Source organism: Malania oleifera, chromosome 9 (assembly GCF_029873635.1).
Source record: "Malania oleifera isolate guangnan ecotype guangnan chromosome 9, ASM2987363v1, whole genome shotgun sequence".
Taxonomy (NCBI): domain Eukaryota; kingdom Viridiplantae; phylum Streptophyta; class Magnoliopsida; order Santalales; family Ximeniaceae; genus Malania; species Malania oleifera.
This window is the reverse complement of record NC_080425.1, coordinates 41,577,650-41,600,287: the sequence shown is the minus strand read 5'-3', so window position 1 is coordinate 41,600,287 and position 22,638 is coordinate 41,577,650. Positions and strand designations below refer to the sequence as shown.

The following is a 22,638-nucleotide window of genomic DNA, read 5'->3' as shown; positions in this document are numbered from 1 at the left end:
AGAAGAAATAAAAGAGAGGAAGGAAAGGGAAAGGAGGAGAGAGGAGATACCAAGTGGGAACTCACGTTCAATTCCAATTCAAATTCATCAATAACTGCTACAACGTGGCTTTCACGCACTATTTATAAGAAAGCCTAAACACATAAAATTACAAACATACCACTAAAACTAACTAAATTACAAACATATCTCTAGAATACACAAATACTACAAACAAGCCCCTAAAATAATTAAAATAAATACATAATAAACTACTAATTAAACCCAACAATCCCTTAACCCAATTCTTCTTAATTATTCTCCAACATGGCTCTTCCCAGGGTCTTGCTTCTTGTCCTAAACCCAATTCTTCTTAATTATTCTCCAACATGGCTCTTCCCAGGGTCTTGCTTCTTGTCCTACATCAACTCTCCCCTAGTTAGAAAAAATTCAGCCTCAAATTATGAAATGTTGGAGGATCACAAGGGAGAAGCAAACTTGGACTATTCAAAATCCAACTTGGATTCTTCCAAAAACATAGCTTGGATGAGACTAGAAATCACATTCCATTGGTAGTACCATAGACTTGAGTTGAGAATTAGCATCAATGAACATATCAGGGATGATAAACTCAACGATAGCAATGTTTGAAAGACTTTGGATGTCTACAAACGTATGCATTTCCTTGCTTGTAGTGTTTTCAAGTTGAGTAAATGAGACTGAATCTTTGTCTTGGTTAATTGGTAGAGCGGATTTCAAAATAATTTTCTTCCCACTACAATGGCAGACATATGTATTCTCAAGCCCTTGAATCACACCCAAATCATCCAACACCAAGAAGTACATGGCCAGGCCAATCTTCATAAGTAGGATATCACACGAAACATTAGCCAAATATTCACCCATTTGGATAGGAAACAAACATATCTCACAGACATGCATAGTGGAGTTATCAACCCAAGATAGCACTACATAAGGCTCTGGGTGAGGTTCCAGATGAAGCTGCATTCGAGTGACTTCATTTATGGAAACCACATTCATTGGACATTTTTCCATCAATGATGATTTTGCAAACACTTTCTCCGCATTTGAGAAAGGTGTTGAAAAGCTTGAAATTGTGCCCAAAGTTTGGCAAATGGCATTCCTTTTTCCTATAATTTGTCACCATGTTGCCCAATTTATGCATAAATATGCTGCAACTATATATCTACAACAGTCCTTTAACACAATTTCCCACAAGCCTTACTCCCAATTTCTAAAAAACTATCTTCAATTCACCTTGGTATCAATTGTCTAACAAATTCGCAAAGAAAACTCACAAATTACAGCAACAAAACCTGATTTTTGATGCTAGCAGCGACAGTTTCTAGGGTTTCATGCCAAATTATTGCGCTTGGTTACAATATGTCCGCGATCAAAATATCAAGGTGCAGATCAAATTATTTGGATAAACTCAAAATATTGTGCCTGATTTTCTCATGAGACAGGAAATTGCAGAAGACTCTGGGAAACCTTCTCACGCACTTCGCTGGCGCGTGGGGCGCATGAGTCGCCAGTGGCAAGATTCCGGGGATGAAACTTCAGGTGAGTGCAGATCAGTGGGTGGGGAGAACAGTGGTGGTGGTGGTGGTGTGATGAGAAAAACACATGACACTAGGGATTCTTGAAGGCCAACAGTTGGAGTATGTTTGGCTGGCATGTGGGGTTACAAAACTGGTCAAGTGGTGATGCAATGTTGAGGTCAAGGGTTTCGGAGGTTTCTGTTTTCAATGGAATGGGTGGTGTTATAGAATGGTGGCTGGAAAGTGATGTTCGAACAAATGGGGAAGAAAAAGTTCAGAAACTGCAGAACAGCTTTTCGGGTTTTCTTTAAAACTAAAACTTCAGAACAAAGAAGAATCAGAGAGAGAATGATGGATGGGAAACTGAGAGAGAAGAAGAGAAAGTAGAGTCAGAGAGCAGAGAGCAATTCTAATAATTTTTTTTCACCCAGACAGCCAATCCAATATGAAGTTGACTCATTTAAAATACAACAAAAAAATCATACTACCCAAACCTACAGCGCTCTTAACATTCTTCATCTTTCTTCTATTTGCTTCATTCTCCCTCTCCCAACAGTCATCTAGCCTAGATCTACTCATCTTAGGCCTCCAAAAGAACAAATTTTTCTTATTTGATGTTTGAACTTCAAGAGGAAGGACATTTTTTTGAAAATGGTCTTCCATTCTCGCATTCTTTATCTCCTGCAAGAGCCTTCCTTCATCCATGGATCTGATTGAAGGAAGGTATGAACGAGAATCTCCTCAAGTTGGTGCAGATCGAAAGCAAGACTTTTGATCTACATCTAGAAAAGTGAATCATGAGTGAGGATCAGTGGATCAGGATCATCCTTCGGTCACAAGGTGGATGTTCGATTTCTCACCCTTAAGTTACGGCTTGGAGCATTTCTCTCGTCATGGTAGATTGCATTTCTGGATTGCAAATAGATTGAATCGCAAAGGCAAATTCTTGGAAGCAGGAGTGCAGTCAAACAACAAGAGAATTCATTCCAGGGGGGTTGAAAGGGGAAACAGGCACAGCTTCGTTGAAGCCTTGGAGTCGGTGGGAGAAAAGCAGAAGATCCCTAATCCCAAGGGAGAGGTTGGGAAGGAGTCCGCACAACCAAACAGTCAACAAGTTGGAAGGATGCCTTGGGGGGAGAGTCATTGCTAAAGGTCCAACAGGCTGGGTGGCATTGCAGCAACTGTGGAGGTACAGTGCGATCTCCTGTGAGTATGGTGGTGGCAGGCAGTCCACTGGACATCACATCAGCTTGGGTATGGTCCAACCTCCGGAGAGTATGGTGGTGGCAGAAGGTCCACTGGACATCACATCAGCTTGGGTACGGTCCAATCTCCCGAGAGTATGGTGGTGGCAGATGGTCCAGTGGACATCACTTCAGCTAGGTTTTGCGATGTGGAGAGGGCTAAGGGTTGGGATTCCAAGAATACAGGAGTGGACTTAGAGTTGGGTGGGCTGGAGATAATACACATTACTTTGAATTTGGGTCAGCTGTTGGGTGCTATTGGGCTTGATCTAAATGTATTTAAAGGGCAGCCCGCTCCAACTAACTTATTTCCTCCAGAGCAGGCCCAAGACATATTAAGGCTTTGCAAGGTCCTTTTGTTAGATATCAGGCCCAAAGCCCATCGGAAAATTCCATAGAACAGCCCTTGGCTTCAGGTAAATTCCCTTATAAACAGGCCCAAAGTTTGGAAGAGGCGGCTGCAGGGATGGGTGACAACCCAGATGGGCATCACAAACTTGGTTTTGAGCAAAGCAAGGAGGAGAGAAACAACATTGTGGTACCAATTTTACGACTGGGAGAGACTTGCGTGAATGAGCAACATGAGAAGTTAATCAGTGGGCAGATGGATGGGAAAAGGGATTTATTGAAGATAGATGAGTTTACCAATGGTGTTCCTATGAAGAGGAGGTTCTTATGAAGGATAATTGTTTGGCTGCTTGAAATGGGAATCAAGATGATGCAAGCTTCAGTAACTACAAGGAAAGGATGGATGGGGCAAAGGAGCCTCAGGTTGCTTATGATGAAGCAGCTTTATACTCGTGGGAGTCAGAAGAGCAAGGAAATTAGGGACAACTCAATTGGGAAGAGTCTCAGGGCAGATGGGAGGCCAGTTAAGTTCCTCAAAAAAAACGCAGCGATGGTGATTTTTACATTCAAGAATCAAGTGGATTGAAAACAGTCTTGGATAGAAAAGTTAGTGAGGAAAATTCATTGAAGAAGTAGGAAGACATCAGATGAGGAGGGTGACATGGTTAGTGATTTTGATTGTGATGAAGGGCTTTTCATAGATGAGGTTCATGAACAACTAGAATATGCACGAGATGATTCTGATGTTATGGGGGCTTATTCTTCATCTACAATGGATGATCTAGAGGGAGTTCTTAGTTTGAGGAATGATGAATTAGAAGAGGTAGAAGATAAGATTGAGCAGAATGAGATCAATACTAATTTTGTGTCTTGTATTCAACATATGCTGGATAAAAAAGGTAGCAGCTAGCAGACTCAGAAGGAAAGGAAGCTCGCTTGGATGGAGGCATAATCAAGGCTAGAAAGGGGCAACGGGAATTGGCTAATTTGCAGTGTTCCATCAATTATGATGGGATGGGAAAGATCTGACAACAGGTTTTCTTAGATAGTGTTTTGTTTAGGCTTAGGTAGGGTCTTGGGTGGAGGGTAATAGTGGCTTGCCTTTGGGCAGTTTTGGTTTGGGTGGTTTTTAATTTTTTGTTTTTATTTTCTTTGAGGATTTCTTATCCTCTACTGCTTGTATCTTCTTTCTCTCTTAATACATCTTCTTTTACTATCTGGAAAAAAAAAAAAAACATTTTCTGCAATCTTATTGGTGACCGAAGCAGTATCCAAAAATTTCCTCCCTCCGATGAAAGATTTCTGACACAAAAAATGATGTTACCTAAAGTCTTACCAAGATAAACACCAAGAAACTTAGTAGTCAGTAATAAACTTGATACACACTTGTGACCACACTGATAAGCCTAAACTCTTTCACTATAATTAAGCAAATCTTTTTTAGGAATTATACAGATAGAAGTGAATTGACACTCTTACCAGCTCCTACAAAACCTTAATCGCGTCTCAACATACTCAGTAAAAAATGCCACAATAAAACTCTTGAGATTTTTATTTAATGTCTCTCCCTCTATTACAATACAAATCAAATACATTTTAATGACCATAATACCCTTACTAACTCTCACGGATTAACATACTAACACACTTAATAATAATACTAAAGATTAAAATAAATTTTAAAACTCACCTTCAAGCTGGAACATAAATATCATATGCTCCTAACTTGTTACAAATAAATTTAAAACAAGCACCCCCCAAAGCTTTCACAAACAAATCAGCAAGCTGCATATCAGGCTTCTCATAAGTGGTATCAATGAGCTTCTGCACAAGTTTCTCCTAAACAAAATGGCAATCAACTTCAATGTGTTTCATTCGCTCGTGAAAGATTGGGTTGGAGGCAATATGAAGAGCAGCTTGATTATCACACATCAACTCCATAGGCGGAGAATGTGGAAAACCCAATTCTTCTAACATGTTCTTCAACCAAGCAAGTTTACAAGTAGTGTGAATCATAGCTCTATACTCTGATTCAGCACTTGAACTAACCACCACAGTTTGTTTCTTACTCCTCCAAGAAACCAAATTACCACCAATCAAGATACAGTACTCAGTTGTGGATCTTCGGTCAAAAAGCGACCCAGCTTAATTTGCATTTGTATAGCCAAGGACATGAACACACATACTGATGTGAGTTTGGCAACTGGAGAAAAAGTGTCAAAATAATCCAAACCATACACCTAAGTATGCCCCTTAGTAACAAGACATTCCTTCAAACAAGCCACAAAACCATCAGGATTGACTTTCACAGTGTATACCCAGCGACAACCAACCACATACTTGTCAAGAGGAAGAGATACTAAGTCCCACGTACCACTGTCCTATAAAGCATTCATCTCTTCAACCATGGCATTTCTCCACCTAGAGTGGGCTAAGACTTCTGAAACAGATTTAGGCAGGGTAGCAAATAATAGAGAAATAACAAAACAATAATAGAAGGGTGACAAGAAGTAATAGCAAACAAAATTGGAAATGGCATGTTGGGTACATGTGTGTTTACCTTTTCGGACAGCAATGGGAAGATCAACATCATGGGAAATACTATCATTAGACAAAGAAACCAAAGGCGTGGTAGTAGAAGCTAAAGGGGACTCTCTTCCTTGGAGCTGTCGTTGTGAATACACCTACAAATTAAGACGATCGAGATGATGAGGAGGTCTCAAACTACATGGAAACACAAACGGCTGATTGGGCAAAGACAGAAAACTATAATCAGGAAGATTATGTAGAGGAAAAAACTCATTGAGACCAAAAGCACTCAGGAACCAAGTGTAGTAAGGTGTAGACTCAAAGAGGGTAACATCTACAAAAACAAAGAAGCGACAGCGTAGGATTAAAACAACGATATCCCTTTTAAGTATATGAGTAGCCTAGAAAGACATTTTATAGCACGAGGATCCAACTTATCCACCCCAAGAGTTAGTTGATGAACAGAGGACACACACCCGAATATACAAGGAGGTAGGGAAAATAAAGGTAAATTAAGAAAGAGAATGGAGCAGGGAATTTTAACACCAAGAACAGAGGATGGCATCATGTTGATCAGATAGCAAGCAATAAGTATAGCATCACTCCAAAATGCTTTAGATACATGCATTTGATAAAGGTGCGAGTAATTTCAGGGATATGTCTATTTTTCCTCTCTTCAACCCCATTTTGTTGAGGGGTGTGGGCACAGGATGATTGGTGAACAATACCAAACTGAATCACGTAAGTGGTGAATTGTGTACTGAAATACTCTTTAGCATTATCACTCTAAAGTATTCAAACTAGTAAACCAAATTGGGTCTTTATCTGAAAACAAAAGGCACAAAATATGTGAAATAACTCAAAACGATCTTTTATTAAATATAGCCAAGTCATCCTTGAATAATCATCCACAAAGGTTACAAAGTATCGGAAACCCAACTTGGACACAACTCTACTAGGACCCCAAACATCTGAATGGACTAACATGAAAAGGCTTGCAGCCTGTTTATTGACTTGGGAAGCAAAAGGGACATGATAATGCTTTCCCAACTAACAAGATTCACAATCAAGACTAGACACAAAACTCAAATCCAGAACTACATGGTGCAACTCTTCCAATGAAGGATGACCAAGGCAACAATGAATTTGGAAAGGTGTGGCAGCAACAGTGTAGATAGTAGAAGGATATAGAGGATCAAAATGATAAAGTCCACTAGATTCACACTATCTGCCAAACACCTTCCTCGTCTTCAAATCCTGAATAACCACAGATTCAGGGAAGAATGTCACTGGACAATTCATGGATTTACAAATCTTTCCAACGCACATATGATTGAAAGGAAACTTTGGGAATTAACAAAATCGAAGGAAGTGGGATTTATGGTCCAATTCCCTTGATAGCAGTGGTGGATCCATCAGCAAGAGTAACACAAGGTAAATTTGCAGGATACTAAACAGTAGGGAAGAAATTAGGTATACCTATGATATGACCAGTGGCAGCTGAGTCTATAACCCAAGGATTAGGATAAGAAGTACTGGATGACAGGCATGTTGTGAGATTACTTGTTTGGGCAAGAGATGCAATGGGAAGAGAAGCTTGTTGTAATGCTTGATACTTTTGGAACTTGAAGTACTCTTCCTCTAACATATATGCAGTATGTTGCCCCCCACTTGGCCCCAAAGGTGTGGAGTCAATGGTGGCTGCATTGACAACATGTGAAGGTCTACCATGGAGATCCCAACACAACTCAATAGTATGATTACCTCATCCACAATGAATGCACTTGCGAGGAGTGCCTTTACCCCGTCCATCTCTACCACCACGACTACTTGAACCACCTCAATAACTTTTACGGTTGTTTGGTAGAGAACAAAAATCACCTTGTGGCAAAGGCTATCCTCTCATAACCAAATGCAACAGCAAGAGAATATATATCGAAGGAAGCATGAAGGACACGAGAATAAACATCGCCAAATGATGGAAACTTTGCACTACTAATTATCTGGGACAGGACTGCCTCAAACTTGAGTTTCAAGTCAACTAGAACCGAAAGCACTGTCATCTGCTCCCTCTACTTCTGCATCTCACAAATGTCGGTGGTTATAGGTTGCACGATGTTTAGCTCCTCATGAATACGTTTCATCTCACCAAAATAATCTGCAATACTCTTGTCTCCTTGTTGTAGCTGAAAGTACTCTTAGGATAAATCATACATACATGTAAGGTTACAAGAATATAAAAGCTTGGGCATAATCCCAAATCTCCTTGACGTATCTAGATGCATGCACATCCGAGCAATATGGGGCTCCATCAAATTCCACAAAAGGGAAACAATCAAGGCATCTTCCTGAATTTGCACTTCTTTTCTCTTCTTATCAAAAGGATCAAATTGGGAAAAGTGGTTAGGTTTTCCTAATCCTGCTAAATAAACCTAAACAACCTTAGACAGTTGAACATAATTCTTTCCATCCAACTTTTGAGCTGTTGTCTATGGAAATGATGAAGGAAACATGTTTTTGAGATTCATAGACTCCATCCCAACATTCACAAACCAGCAACCACACCAATATCAAACAAGGAGAATAATCAAAATTGATCAGGTTAACCATAAACAATGTGAAGCACCGAAACAACCACATACATGGTGAACACTTACCATTTGACATACACTGCCACAGCTTCACAACTCAACTTACGAACACTTCCGCTGCACCAAGAACTCACAAAAGAGCCTTTACGAACACCAAACAAAAATTAACGAATTACCACGAGAGCACGGTAGAAAAAGGATAGATCTTTGACCAAAAAACATGCCCAGCAGCTTGATAATATGGTCTAGGGAAGGAATCAGATCATGGTGGAGAAAAAAAATAGAGAAAGGCGGCCAGAATCTCTCTCACACACCAGCACTGTGGTCAGGACTTCCGGCTGGCACGTGGGGGTAAGTAAGGCACTTTCCGACGATAGGGTTTTGTGGGTTAGCTTCAGAGGGTTCTGTTTTAGACTCTATGGTTGGTTTTGTGAAATAATGAAGGGTGGTTGGATCTAAGAAGGGCAACGACATGAAGGTGTTTTCCGGTGCAGCTGAGTGTGATAGAGTTTACGTTGGATTACATTTTGATAACATGTTAAGATTTTGATTAAATGAATGACCTAACTTGAATGTATGTCTCTCCCTCTATTTACAATACAAATCAAATACATTCTAATGACCATAATAACCTATCACTAATAAACATACTAACACACTTAATAATAATACTAAAGTACTAAAATAACCTTTAACAAAAACCATCATTGTGATACCAAGGTCCAAGTTATAATGCATGCATATTAATTAGCATAATTTGCATCGAGAAATAGAGAAGAAGGAGAAGAAAGAGGAAATGCACACCATTTTGATGAGAACCAGGCTTCCTATAGTCAAAAATTAAACATAGCATCCCAATCACTGCATCATGAACTCCATTCTAATGTAGGTTGTTAAAGCTTGATATACATTGTTGGCCCACAACCTAATAGCTTTTAGATAAATTGGCAATCTAACACAGTATCAGAACTGGTTATAAGGAGGTCCTATTGTCCTAGGTACTAGTCTTGTTGCCCGCGTTTATTGTGTGGTGTTTAAAAAACTATTGTGTTCCCTATCATGGAATTATTTATCACGTGTAGATTTTTCAATTTGGGTGAAAAGTATTGTGTGAAAATGAGCTTGAACTTCCATGATGCTTTAGGGGTAGAAACATGTTTTTTGCAAGTTGAATCCTTGAGAAACAAAAATAATGGAATGTTTGCTTCAGAAACACAAATTCAAATAAGAAAAGAATAGTTTTATGGCACTTTCCAAAGGTAAACTTATTGAATTATTGAATCATGCAATGATTTTGATTGGGATATGAACTACGAAAGTATAATAGTTGGAGTACTATGTGTATGCTTACTTCCACCATTTTTTTTTTTATAAACAAAACATAAAAAGTGATTAAACTATGGTGTGAATATGCTTACCTATAGTTGAGTTATAAGTTATGTGATTATGGTTCATTGGAATATTTTGCTTATGCTCGACTTCTTTCATCGTCGTGTGTCATGGGCCGACTATTTCACACCTTTGTGAAAGGACCACGTGGCGCTAGCCAAAGCACTCCTGCTTAACTAGCCAGCCTGTCGTTTACCACAATTCATCCACGAAACACTTGCATTATTATTCAATCAAATATCAATAGAAGCAATAAGCAATTATGAAAGCCGTGGCAAGCAAGCAATAAACATTGAAGCAACGTAATTCAATAAAAACGCCTCCGTTAACATTGTGTGTTTAGTGAGGGAGGCAAGCAGGCTAAACACGTTGACAATAGCTAATGAGTTTTACAAGATTGATGAACACTCACCCTCCTCTAAAGAACTTTATATGCAATTCTCATCCTCGCACTAGGAAACATCAAAGTGACCGAGGAATCATACTGCCTTATTTGGCATACAGAGAAACTACTATTAGAAAATAAGCCTACACTAGTATTTACATAATGGAAACTCATCCCAAACACACAAGACAAGCAGTCACAGACAAGCATAATGCCCTGAACAAGCTCGGCTCGTGATGCTTCCCCACTTATGCGGTTGACGTCCTCGTAGACTTTGATGCTAGGTACACTTCAACTTTGTCCACAAACGGTTGCAAATCTTCCGCAAAAATCCAATTGAATTCTTCATCACCAAGGCCTTTCCACTTCACTAAGAACTCCTACCGCTTCTTCCTTGAGGATATGAACTCTCTGTCTGCAAGAATATCTTCGACTTCACATCTGTTAGGTTGCACTGTCGTCAACTCTGCTCTGTTTGACTGACTTCTGCTCGGATCGTCAGTGTCGGCATTGAACGGCTTGAGGCAGCTGACGTGAAACACAAGATGCACTTTCTTCCAAGTCGGAGGGTCGATCCTGTAAGAGGCCTTCCAGATTTTGGCCAAGATGTGGACTGGTCCTTCATATTTGAGAAGTAGTCTCCTATCTCGTCCTCATAGTGACTTGATTTGTTCAAGATTGAGCTTAACAAGCACCATGTCACCTACATTGAAGCACTGCAGTCTTCTCCCCTGATCTGCCCACTTCTTCATCCGCTTAGAAGCTTTCTCCACATAGACTCGGGCAATCTCTGCATTTTGTCTCCATTCTATGGTAACGATGTACGCTTGGGACTCTTTCCCCTGTACGGCTCGTCCACTGTGTGAGGTAACAACAGTTGTTGGCCTGTAACAAGCTCAAAAAGGCTCTTGTTGGTTGTTGAGCTCCTTTGGGCATTGAAACAAAACTGAGCCACATCATCTAGCTACACCCAATGTTTCTGGTTGGTGTTGACGAAATGGCGCAAGTACTCTTCCAGTAGCCCATTGAATCTCTCTGTCTGTCCATCTGTCGGTGGATGGTAACTCAAAGAGATTTCAAGTTGTGAACCGAGGATTCTGAAAAGTTTTATCTAGAAGTTGCCGGTGAATCTTGAGTCTCAGTCACTAACAATGTCTTGGGGAAAACCCTAATATTTCATAATATTCGTGAAGAAAAATTGTGCCGTCTCCCCTGCCGAACAGTACTTTGGTGCGGGTATGAACATACTATACTTCAAAAACCTGTCTATAACCACAAGTATAGACCTCGCATCTCCCACTCTGGGCAAGTTGGAGATGGAGTCTAGTGAGACGCTTTCCCACGGTTTGGATGGTACTGTTAGGGGCTCCAGCAGCCCTGCAATCTTCTTCCGCTCTACCTTGTCTTGTTGGCAAGTAAGACAAGTTCGGGTATAATCAACCACATCATCATGCATGTACGGCCAATAATACCTTTGCTTCAGTAAATCCAAAGTGCACTGCCATCCTGGATGTCTAGCCCAGATGGTATTATGACACTCTCTCAACAGTCACTTCCTCAAATCACCAGCACGTGGCAACTGGATCCTTGGCTAAATTCTCTTTGATGCGCTCCCGCATTATCGTGGTAACAGTACTCACAATCAAGTGTGCTACCATTTGCAAGGCTGCCAGCTCAGCCTTCCTACTTAGTGCATTTGCAACTTGGTTCAAGCGCCCTGCCTTGTGCTTAAAGGAGAAATCAAATTCTGCCAATGATTCCTCCCATCGGCCCTGCTTGGGTGTCAACTTTGACTGTGTGAAGAAATGGCTAACTCCCGAGTTACCTATTTTCACCACAAACCTTGACCCAAGTAAGTAACGCCTCCACACATAGAGACAATGTATCACCGCTAACATCTCCTTCTCTTGAGTCGAGTACTTCCGCTCTCCTTCACTAAGCTTACGGCCCTCGTACGCAACAGGACGTTCCTCCTATAACAAGACTCCTCCAAGGGCGAAGTCTGATGCATATGTTTGTACCTCGAAGGGTTTCATGACATCCGGAAGAGCAAGTACCGGATCTCTCATCATGGCATCCTTCAAGTCATCAAAGGCTCCTTGACACTTCTCAGTCCAATTCCACCCATGACCCTTCTTCAGTAGTTATGTCATATGAGTCGTTCTCTGCGAATACCCCTCTACAAACTTCCTATAATAGTTGGCAAGGCCAAAAAAGAAATGCAGCTCCTTCATTGTCGTTGGGATCTTCCATTCTTGAATCGCCCTTACCTTTTCCATATCCATCTTGATATGACCTTGCTCAATCACATGAACAAGGAATTTGATGCTCCACTAAGCGAAAGAGCACTTCTCTTTGTTCACATACAGACTATTCCCCCTTAGCCTTTCGAACACCTTCCGTAGATACTCTTCATGTTCCTCCAGAGTGGAACTGTAGACAACAATATCATCTAGGTACACCACGACAAACTTGTCGAGGTACTCATGAAATACTTGGTACATCAAGGTAGAGAATTTTGCAAGCGCATTCGTCAACCCGAATGGCATCACCAAGAATTCATATGCCCCATACCGCATCAGACAAGTAGTCTTCGGCTCATCCCCATCAACAATCCTTACTTGATAGTAACCTGACCTCAAGGCACGTTTAGTGAAGTACTTAGCATGACTCAACTGATCCAACAAATCAGCAATCAATAGAATAGAAAACTTGTTGCGCATTGTCACCTTGTTGAGCATGTGGCAGTCTACACACATCCGCATGCTCCCATCATGTCTCTTCTGAAACAACACCGGCGTTATGAAAGGTGCTTTGGAAGGGCAAACATATCCTACTTCCAACAACTCATCAAGTTGTTTCGCCCACTCTGCTAGCTCTGAAGGCGCCATCCAATATGACCCCTTAGTAGGTGGTTTCACTCCAGGCAACAACTCGATCTCATGCTCCACACCCTGTCGTGGAGGCAAGTTGTGAGGCAACTTATCTGGCATCACCTCCTTATACTCATCTGACATCGCTTGGATGGTCATAGGCACCAGCTCTTGGCCTACTTTTTCATTTACCACCACCGTGGCCAGATATGTCTACTCACCCTTTCTCAATCCCTTCTTGAGTTGCATGGCTGAAAGGAACTTCCCATCGTCTCCTTTCATTGCAACGGCTTGCACCATGCAAGAGTGATCTCTCATCAGACACAAGGAACCAGCAGAAGGCATCAACACTGCCTTCGTCCCCCTTAGGAGTTCCATTCCCAAAATGACTAGAAAGTCATCCAATGACACCGTTGTAAAATTTGCATGACCTTCCCACTGTCCAAGCTTCACAATCATTTGCTTGGCTACTCCCAAAGTACGTTGGGCTACAGAATTCACTGCTTTCATGCGTCTGGCATCCTTCTCCAAGGATAAGTTGAATCTCCATGCTTCTGGCTGCAAAAAAAAAAATTATGAGTAGCACCGGTGTCCACCATAACGCGGGTACTCTTCCATTGATCCTCAAGTCCACAAACATCAATCCTTTTTCATATGTAAATTTTGGTGCTTTCGCCTGCTTTTCCAATGCGTTCACTCGCCGCATTGCACCCATCTTCGGGGTATCCTCCTCTTCCCCATCACTTTCCACTACCTGCTCCACAATGGAAGCTTATAAGGCATTAAGTGTTGCTTTGTGAGGGCACTCAAAAACTCTACGAGGGCCTCGACACAAGTAACACGAAATTTTACTCTTTCCATTGGGTGTGTTGAACCCTTAAGACGATGAAACTTCCTTTGAAGTTGATGCCTTATAGTCGAATCCCCCACTTTTGGGTTTGCCCTTCTTGAAAGACTTTCCACTGTTTCCCCCTCCGCCAAACTCTTTGGACAAAGCGATGTTATCACCAGCCTAGTCTATTAAGCATTCTGCGGTAGCTTGTGCGGTAGACAAGTCTTGAACTCTTTGGCTATGAAGTTGTGTTCTTACCCACTGTTTTAACCCCTCAAGAAAATAGAATAGCTTATCCTTTTCCGAGATGTCCCTGATATCCAACAACAAAGCAGAAAATTGCTTCACGTATTCCCTAATTGACCCATTATGCTTAAGGTCTCTTAACTTTTTCCTAGCATTATACTCAACATTCTTAGGAAAGAATTGGGCCTTGAGCTCTCTCTTCAAGTCTACCCAACTATCCACTACACAGCGTCCATTTTCAATTTCATTGTACTTGGTATGCCACCACAATTTGGCGTCACCAACCAAGCATATGGTCACAGTATCCACTTTCACCTATACTAAGGTCATCCTCATAGCGCAAAAGTATTGTTCCATATCAAACAAGAAGTTCTCCAACTCCTTAGCATCACGGGCACCCCCATACGTCTTGGGTTCTAGTACCTTGGTCTTGCTAAACCCCAGAGCGTCAGTTTCCCAAAGCAAGAACCATTAGATTCATCTTTGCATCCAGATCAGCTATCCGAGATTGCAAAGTTTCCACAGTATAGTGAAAGTCCTTTGACATTTCACCTATCAAACTTGCTTGATGCTTTTGTGATTCCATCACTTCATCAACAAGTTCCCTTAGTTGGGCCATCTCTCTGGCCACACTGTTGGATGTCGTCTCAACCTGTGCTTCCAACACACTGATTCTCTCAGCATTGGTTGGTGTCATGGTCATTTACCAAAGCTTTCCAAATCCCACAACAAAGGCAACTGAATTCACGTAGCAACTAACCGAGCTGTGATACCAAGTGTCGCGGGCCGACTACTTCACACCTTTGTGAAAGGACCGTGCAGCGCTAGGCAACTGAATTCACGTAGCAACTAACCGAGCTCTGATACCAAGTGTCAAGGGCCGACTACTTCACACCTTTGTGAAAGGACCGTGCAGCGCTAGCTAAAGCACTCTTGCTTAACTAGCCAACCTGACGTTTACCACAATTCATCCACGAAACACTTTCATTATCATTCAATCAAATATCAGCAAAAGCAGTAAGCAATTATGAAAGCAATGACAAGCAAGCAATAAACACTGAAGCAATGTAATTCATTAACAACACCTCTGTTAACATTGTGTGTTTAGCGAGAGAGACAAGTAGGCTAAACACGTTGACAATAGCTAGTGAGTGTTACAAGATTGATGAACACTCACCCTCCCCTAAAGAGCTTTATATGCAATTCTCATCCTGGCACTAGGAAACATCAAAGTGACCGAGGAGTCATACTACCTTATTTGGCATACAGAGAAACTACTACTAGAAAATAAATCTACACTAGTATTTATATGATAGATACCCATCCCAAATGCATGAGACAAGCAATAATAGGCAAGCATAATGCCATGAACAAACTCGGCTAGTGACGTGATGGAATTTAAAGGTGCAAGCGAGGAAAGATGAATCTAAAACCTACTTGATATATTTATGCTACATGCTTTGATTGAATTAAGGATGTTTGATTGAACTATGTTGTTAACGTGTTTGCCTTAAGTGGTGATGTTGATTTTATTCACGGACTAGGGGTGAAGAAATTTGCTTTAGTTAATTGAAGTGAGGAACACTACTAAAGAAGGCATGTAAGATGTTGAAGTGACTTCATTTTCACCCTTTGAATAAAAAAGGTAGCTCAATTTTTGGTTTTTTTTTTTCCCATAAGATGGAATGATCAAAATACAGTTTAGAACAAACAAGAACCCATCGTGCATTGTGCAATAGTGGTTTAGACATGTGGCAACTGTTGAGAGTAGCGAGAGGTCCAAGTCCATGGGATCTAGGTCTAAAGGGGCAAAAATGGTCCAAACTACAAGTCACAATAGGAAAGAGTGATCTAGATGTGCAAATGAATGGTGAATGTGAATGTAATGGATGAGTTTACTGTGGCATTAAAATCAATGTTTTGAAGGTGTAATTGAGGCTCCATTTAAGGCTAAGCTCAAGTCAAGGAGTGCCTAAAATACTCTAAGACCTAGTCTAGAATACCAAAATCATGAAAGTTGAAGACATAAGACATCAAAAAAGCTTACACATTTGTGCAAAATGTGCACATTTGCACTTTTAGGTTGAGGCTTACATATAATGAGTTGGTCAATTTTAAGTTAGATATGGTTAGCAAATTAAGGCCAGCAAAAATTTAGTTAGATGCCCATTTGAAAAGACTAAGGAATGTTCTAATATGAGTGGATCTCTAAACTCTTGAACCTAAACCTTTCCAAAACAATTGAGAGTTACATCTTGGATCATGGGCACAATTTGGACTTGTAATGTTATGATTATTGCTTAGCATGGTTTACTAAGTGAATTTAACATTGTATCTTTAAACTGACAGAGAAGTAGTTTACATGCCATACTTGATTTTAGAAAAACAAAAAAAAATTTGTTTGTCAGGTTCTTTTTCCATTTTTATTTTTCATTATAAGTAATTTATTTATATTTACTTTTGTATAAAATTAAGTTTTGTTAAAGGCTTACACCTACTCTCATTAGGGTTAAAATGCCTAGAATTAAACCTTTGCCTTTTAAATGAGTTATTGGAATCATTCTTTTCATATCTTCATTTAAAAGTATTCTCCAAACTATATTTGAGCACAAGGGAAAGCTTAATATAAGTTGGGATCAATGTTTCGGTCGTCGTAGGCCCCATTTGTTTGCACTTAACTACCAATTGACAAAGGTCGAGCTCATAATAACCTAAATTTCAATGAACCAATCTTGTTTCGTAAACCTCTTGGGATCGTTTGGAATCACTTACAAAAAAGTACTATTCTATAAAAAGTACTTATCTTAAAGTAGTTTGGGATAACTTTTTATAGGTACTTCCAAATAGGTACTTTTTCAGGAAAATAGTTTTTTAGCAAATACTTATTTTCCTTAAAAAAAAAAAAAGTAGTTTGGAAAAGTAGTTTTTAAATTAAGCATGGTGTAAACCAAGCATTACTTATTGACAGAAGTATTTATAAAAAGTACTTTTTTTTGGAAAAGTACTTATTTTTTAAGGCGTTTCAAACAAGGGCTTAGTTAAGAGATCTTCTCATTACTAAATCCCTTTAGAGGTTATTTCGAGTGTTTTCACCCCAAAGTACACCAAGACACACTTCTCTTCATCTCTCAAATGCTATGTTAAAACCATGTTCAAAAAAACAATTACCATTTAGATTCAAAGACAACTATGCTTAGAAAACAATTCCCAAATTTTAAACTACATTTCACATTCAGCTATTAATGTTTAATCCTACCAAATGCCTCCCTTTATCCTTGGCCTCAAGTTTTATGCTTAAAGTGTCTTTAAACTTTATACTTCTTAACATGAGGCATTGATTTAGATTCTAAACCATCCAAAAATTTATTTAAACTTCTTGAGCTCTTGTTAAAAATTTTGCATCATTTTGCTTCGATCCTATGCAAAAAGGAATGATTCAATTTTTTTTTTGGGCACAAGCTTAGAAAGGTGAGTAAATCATCTTTAATGTCCCAATTAAGTACCAAGTGAGGATTTGTTTTCATGTCATCACTTAAGAACCCTAACCAACTAATTTAAAAGGAGGTTTGGTATCATAGTTGGGTAATTAGATACGACACTCCCTATATAATTAGATACGATACTCCCACATTTGTGGGGTGTAACAATAATCTACCCCAACTTGGTCTAAAAATAGATCTCTACACCTCTTCGTAAGAACTCTCCAACGACTAGACCTTGAAATCTGACCAATCCTAGCAACCCCTCTACCTTATTCCCAAGCTAGCTCTCTAATCAAATTATTCTACCTTTTACCACTCACAATTTTATGAAAAACCCTACAATTAAAATCCTCTTCCCTAATCCACTTGATTAATTAAATATATTCTTCTCGTCCAACCATTCTCCTCTTTTAAAAGCCTTTGTAGCTCATTTCAAAGTTATGGATAAAGATCTTAATTAGGAATTCTACTTACTTGGGAGCTAAGTTAGGGATTTTTTGAATTTCTTTCACATTTTTAAGACATAGTTTCAAAATAATTCCCTAAACTAGTGTAATCAGTGCCTTTTATAAAAGGATTAAGAAAATCACCATTGGAGCCCCAAGCAAATAATTGAATTGTCAATTTGAAGTGAGTAGTGTCTTTCTCTAAGAGAATTGTTTTCATCATGGTATACCCTTTCTTCTTCCTAGGGTTTAGCGCTAGATCCCTTAAAAATCAAAGAAATAAAAGCAGCATTCAAACTTCACTCAAAAAAAAAAAAAAAACTCAAAAAGAATCACTTTGAACTGAATCCGCGTGACAACATTTTTGACAAACGCCTTAGTTAAGCAATCCAACATTGGAGCTTTATCACCTTTTCGATTGCAAATCACCTCCCAAAGTTTCACTCAATAACAATTCATAGGTGAATAGGTTCAACATTAAAATTCTAAAACATGAAGCTAGAAATTATGTGTGTTCGGTTTCAAACCAACATCATCCATACACAATATTAAACAAAAATCTACTATATTCTATTCCTCACCCCCAAATAATTGTTTGGCTTCATATCAAGAAAATATTGGGTTAATCAAAGTACCATACAAACAAAAAAGCGATCTAGTTAACAAAAGCATCAAAGAAAAAAACAAAGGACAAAATCTTTGCAAACTCACAAAGAAAATAAGGCATGAGGATGGTCCTTGTAGAAGGTAAGCCTAACATGAAGAATAGAGAAATGATTGAAGAGAAGCTACAAGATTGCCAAGGGTTGGGGACCCACTTAGTGCACTTCGGCTTCCTAAGTCATGGTAAAGGTATTTGCCCAACCCATATAGTTTGACTTTGAGGACTATGTTGCTGTCACTGCTGTTGTTGTTGTGGGACGACCATGGCGCCAACAAAGCCACCTTGAGTTGCAATACCAAAACTTGTTGTTGCAATACTTCTAGTTGTCGGATTTGTAGGGCCAGCAATTTCTACAGCATCCAACAACAACTCCAACTCTGATGGAGTCTCCTGCTCTATACTTGGTCACATCTGATCCCACCTCCACCACCTCATGGTTGACTTTCGAAAAACAAATCACAACAAAGAAGGAAGTAAATTAAGGCAAAAATCAATGAGAGAGAGAGAGAGAGAGTATAGAGGATCTGTACCCAGGAAGAACCATGGGATTGTTAGATATACCCAAATCAATTTTTATTTGGAGTAATTTGTACAAGAACCTTCCTTTTTCCCCCACCCCACTAACTACCATTTCCCTTCCTTTTTCCCCCACTTCAACTCTTATTTATAACGGAAGATGAGTCTTCCTAGAGTCTCCCCTCTTCTATATAAGTCCTCTTTCCCATTTATGTTATTCATTTTTTAATAAAGCTAATAATTATGTTAAGTTAATAAAATGGCTGATTAGTGTGTCAAGCACTAGTTAATTTATAAATAAATAAATAAAGATAACTAAGTATTAAATTTGAAATCGAGCTTATTACCGAGCCTCTAATCGAACTACTTACGAGCTGAAACAAATCGAACCCACAAGTGTTTAGGCTCAGCTCGTTTAGGGAATCGTTCATTTGAGTAATAAACAAGCCCGAACAAGCTCTTACCAAGCCAAGCTCCCAAGCCGCTCATGAGCGGCTTGGTTCCTCTGCAGCCCTATTGCTGCCACTGCTGAAAGCTATTTGTGGCATATAGAAATGATTTTACGGGTGTTAAGGTCCTAAGTCCTAACAAAACTTTCATTGAAATGATCACTAGAATCCTGACTCAAATTTGAACCAACAACTCATCTTCCCCACATTATGTGTTTGAATGTTGGGAAGCAACACAACATGGGCCAACTGTTTTCATTAAAATAAATCCAAACAACTTGCTCTTTGTATAGCCTTCGAAAAACTGCAAATGCAGTGTAAACAGGGTGCTAAATGGCATCATATAGCCAAACAACCTGTTATACATTTGGTCCCCAACATTCTTGCAAAAACCGAGAAAATGGAGAATCAAACAGTGTCAAAGTTAATTCTTGGCTATCTAATTGCTCCAAAGATTCCTTTTTTTTTTTGTATTTATTTCTCTCTCAAGCACCTTATAAAATTTCTACAGCCTTACTTCTAAGAAAGTAAATAATCCTAATAAAAGTGCATTGCATAAGAATAAGCCCCCAAAGTTACAGGGGTTTTACTCCCAAAACGTTCCGTTATTCCCTTGCTTCTAGGGGAAAAAGAGTTTTGACTTTCCATCAATTGCAGAAAATCATGATGTATCAAAGAGAATGTTGTTACTCTCATGCAGGAATCATGCAATGGAAGAAGAGAAGAAAAGGGGCCTATGACATTGTCACCTGTTTGCCATAGTGAGTCCCCCATACAACACCAGACTGGCAAGTGTATATTGAAAGTTAGAAACCCAATTAAATTAGAATGATGACAAAGCGATTAAAAAAAGTGTTCCTTTGTAGTCTTCACTCAGTGCAATGCTAATTATCGCACACCAAAATTAATGAACTCATAAGCATGCATCAACTTAAATAAACACAACTCCATTTAACCCCCAAAGGGCGAAAAAAAACTGTCAGAGACAAGAACTAAGTAAGACCCCAGCAAATTCACAAAATTTACCTGTAGTCTCTTCTCCTTCTTTCTCTCATTCCTCTTCACAGACTTGGTCTTAGGCTTGGCATCCAACACGGGGTCATACCCAGGCGGACACTGCTGCAAAGACGCCATTTCTCTCCTCCACTGCACCAAAAGGGACAGGTGCTCATAAAGACATGCAGATCACTGTATATATATACATAATATACTATATGAGCGCGTGTGTATGCGTGTGTGTGTGTGTGTGTGTGTGTGTGTGTGTGTAAGAGAGAGAGTCATACATACGGGAGTACTTACATACCAGGGCACCTTTTGATTGGTATATGGCGACTTCATCTTGAGGGACGTAGCCTGCCCTAATTCGAATGGGTTTTCGCATAGTACCGTCTGGTCTTCGAGTGGGCGCAAGAATTCTTTCTCCTTCTTTTAGGGTTTTGCTGAGTTCAGCTAACTGCTTCAGTTCATCTTCTCCTCCAACACCGCCACCACTGCTGGCCATGATTGAAGCGCAGAGAGAGAGAGAGAGAGAGAGGGTTTTAAATTTTCGAATTGATTGGTATACTGTTATAGCATTATTTAGTAGATGGTGAATTGAAAGCTTTTAGAATTTGTGTATATATTCTAGTTCTCCTTCACACGTGTAGACTTATAATAAGTATTCCTAGTTTAAATTATCCTATTTGAATTGGAGTTTTTTCCCAACTAATCTTCTTCTTTTTTTAAGTATATTAAATAATATCCTATTTGAGAAAATAATTCGCAAAATAACTTTGACGCACAACAAATCTCGCTGAACCAAATAACGAGATTTGTTGAAATCTCACTGAACCAAGCAGCGAGATTTACCACACGTCAACGCCAGTTTATGTCTTAGGTAAATTTAGCTGGACCAAGCAGCGAGACATATTGTGCATTCATTTTTTTTTATTAATAATTCAAATTATATCATTTTCAAAAATCTTTTTAACTATAATTTGTAACATGAATTGTTTCAATTTTTTGTGTTCTCCTTTTTTATTTAGTTATTATAGTAATAATAAATTAAATTTTTGGAGCAAAGAATCAATTAATAATTTAAATTTTCACATAGAATAAATTCAATTTTTGAATTTAATTAAAAATATAAATGTATGTGAAACATGTGAATGTATACTAATAACAGTCACAAGTAAATAGTGTGAAAACTATTTATTGTTGTTTATTTATTAACTAAAAATAAAAACTATTTTCCAAAACTAAATGGACACTATATGTTTCTAGAATTATTCAAATAGTTTGATACTCACAGAACTCAATATAATGCTCACAAATAATATATATAGGAATCTTTTTACTTTCAGAGACTGGGAGGCAGCAGACAGTGCAAAAACTGGCACTCCAAACAAACTAGAACTACACGACTCATCATCGTAACCTCTATGAAGTAATAATTATTTATAATAATTTTTTCCATGGCTTTATTTCTTCTATTATCTGTAAGCAATGTGAGGGGGAATCCCTCCGCAAGTAGTTTAAGTGCTACAAGTAAGAAGCACACAGATTGATCTTGTCAACTTTCTAAAAGCACATCCAGGAATAAGAACAGATTGAGAAGATGTCACTAACTTCAACAATGAGCTAAGTTCATCAACAACGTCATCCACCACGTGTGTGTGCGTAATGTGCCATAAAGCACCAAAGTTCCATGGCAATTTCCTGCAAAGGAAGTGAGGATGGAAGACATTATCGAGCAGGAAATATAGTACTTCTCCCCAAGCTAGACTTGAAGAAACCACAATCATGAAGCTTTTCAAAGTATGCAAAAACCAATAAAACATTGGCTGCCAAGCTAACTCCTGGGATTTTCCAGTGTCATGAAATATAGCAATTTGCAAGACAAGCAATGAGCAATACACCTCTTGATCAATCAAAATATTCAAAAGTCATTTAAACTTTCTAACTATCCTGAGTCTTACATCTTCTTGAAGTTCACAAGAACTTCTCAGAAGATGCAGAAAAAAAGCAACACATCCAAGCAATGATACTCTTGACCTAGGCATTGCTTCATAGCCCACTAAAAAGATTGCATCCATTGAAATCATCCCATCATAACTACTTGGCT

The 22,638-nt window shown here is 39.2% G+C and overlaps 1 protein-coding gene across 2 annotated transcripts in view; it reads right to left on the bottom strand.

Moving 5' to 3' along the window:
- Positions 1–21,160, bottom strand: part of LOC131164672 (partner of Y14 and mago) — a 36,542-nt gene extending 15,382 nt beyond the window's left edge. For both annotated transcript variants that reach the window (XM_058122044.1, XM_058122045.1), the window contains exons 1-2: positions 20,839–21,160; positions 20,562–20,681 (exon numbers count right to left, since the gene is read on the bottom strand). In XM_058122044.1, the coding sequence (XP_057978027.1) occupies positions 20,562–20,681; positions 20,839–21,036 (318 nt within the window). In that variant the 5' untranslated portion in view covers positions 21,037–21,160. The remainder of the gene's footprint in view (positions 1–20,561; positions 20,682–20,838) is intronic.
- Between the last annotated feature and the right edge of the window lie 1,478 nt (positions 21,161–22,638).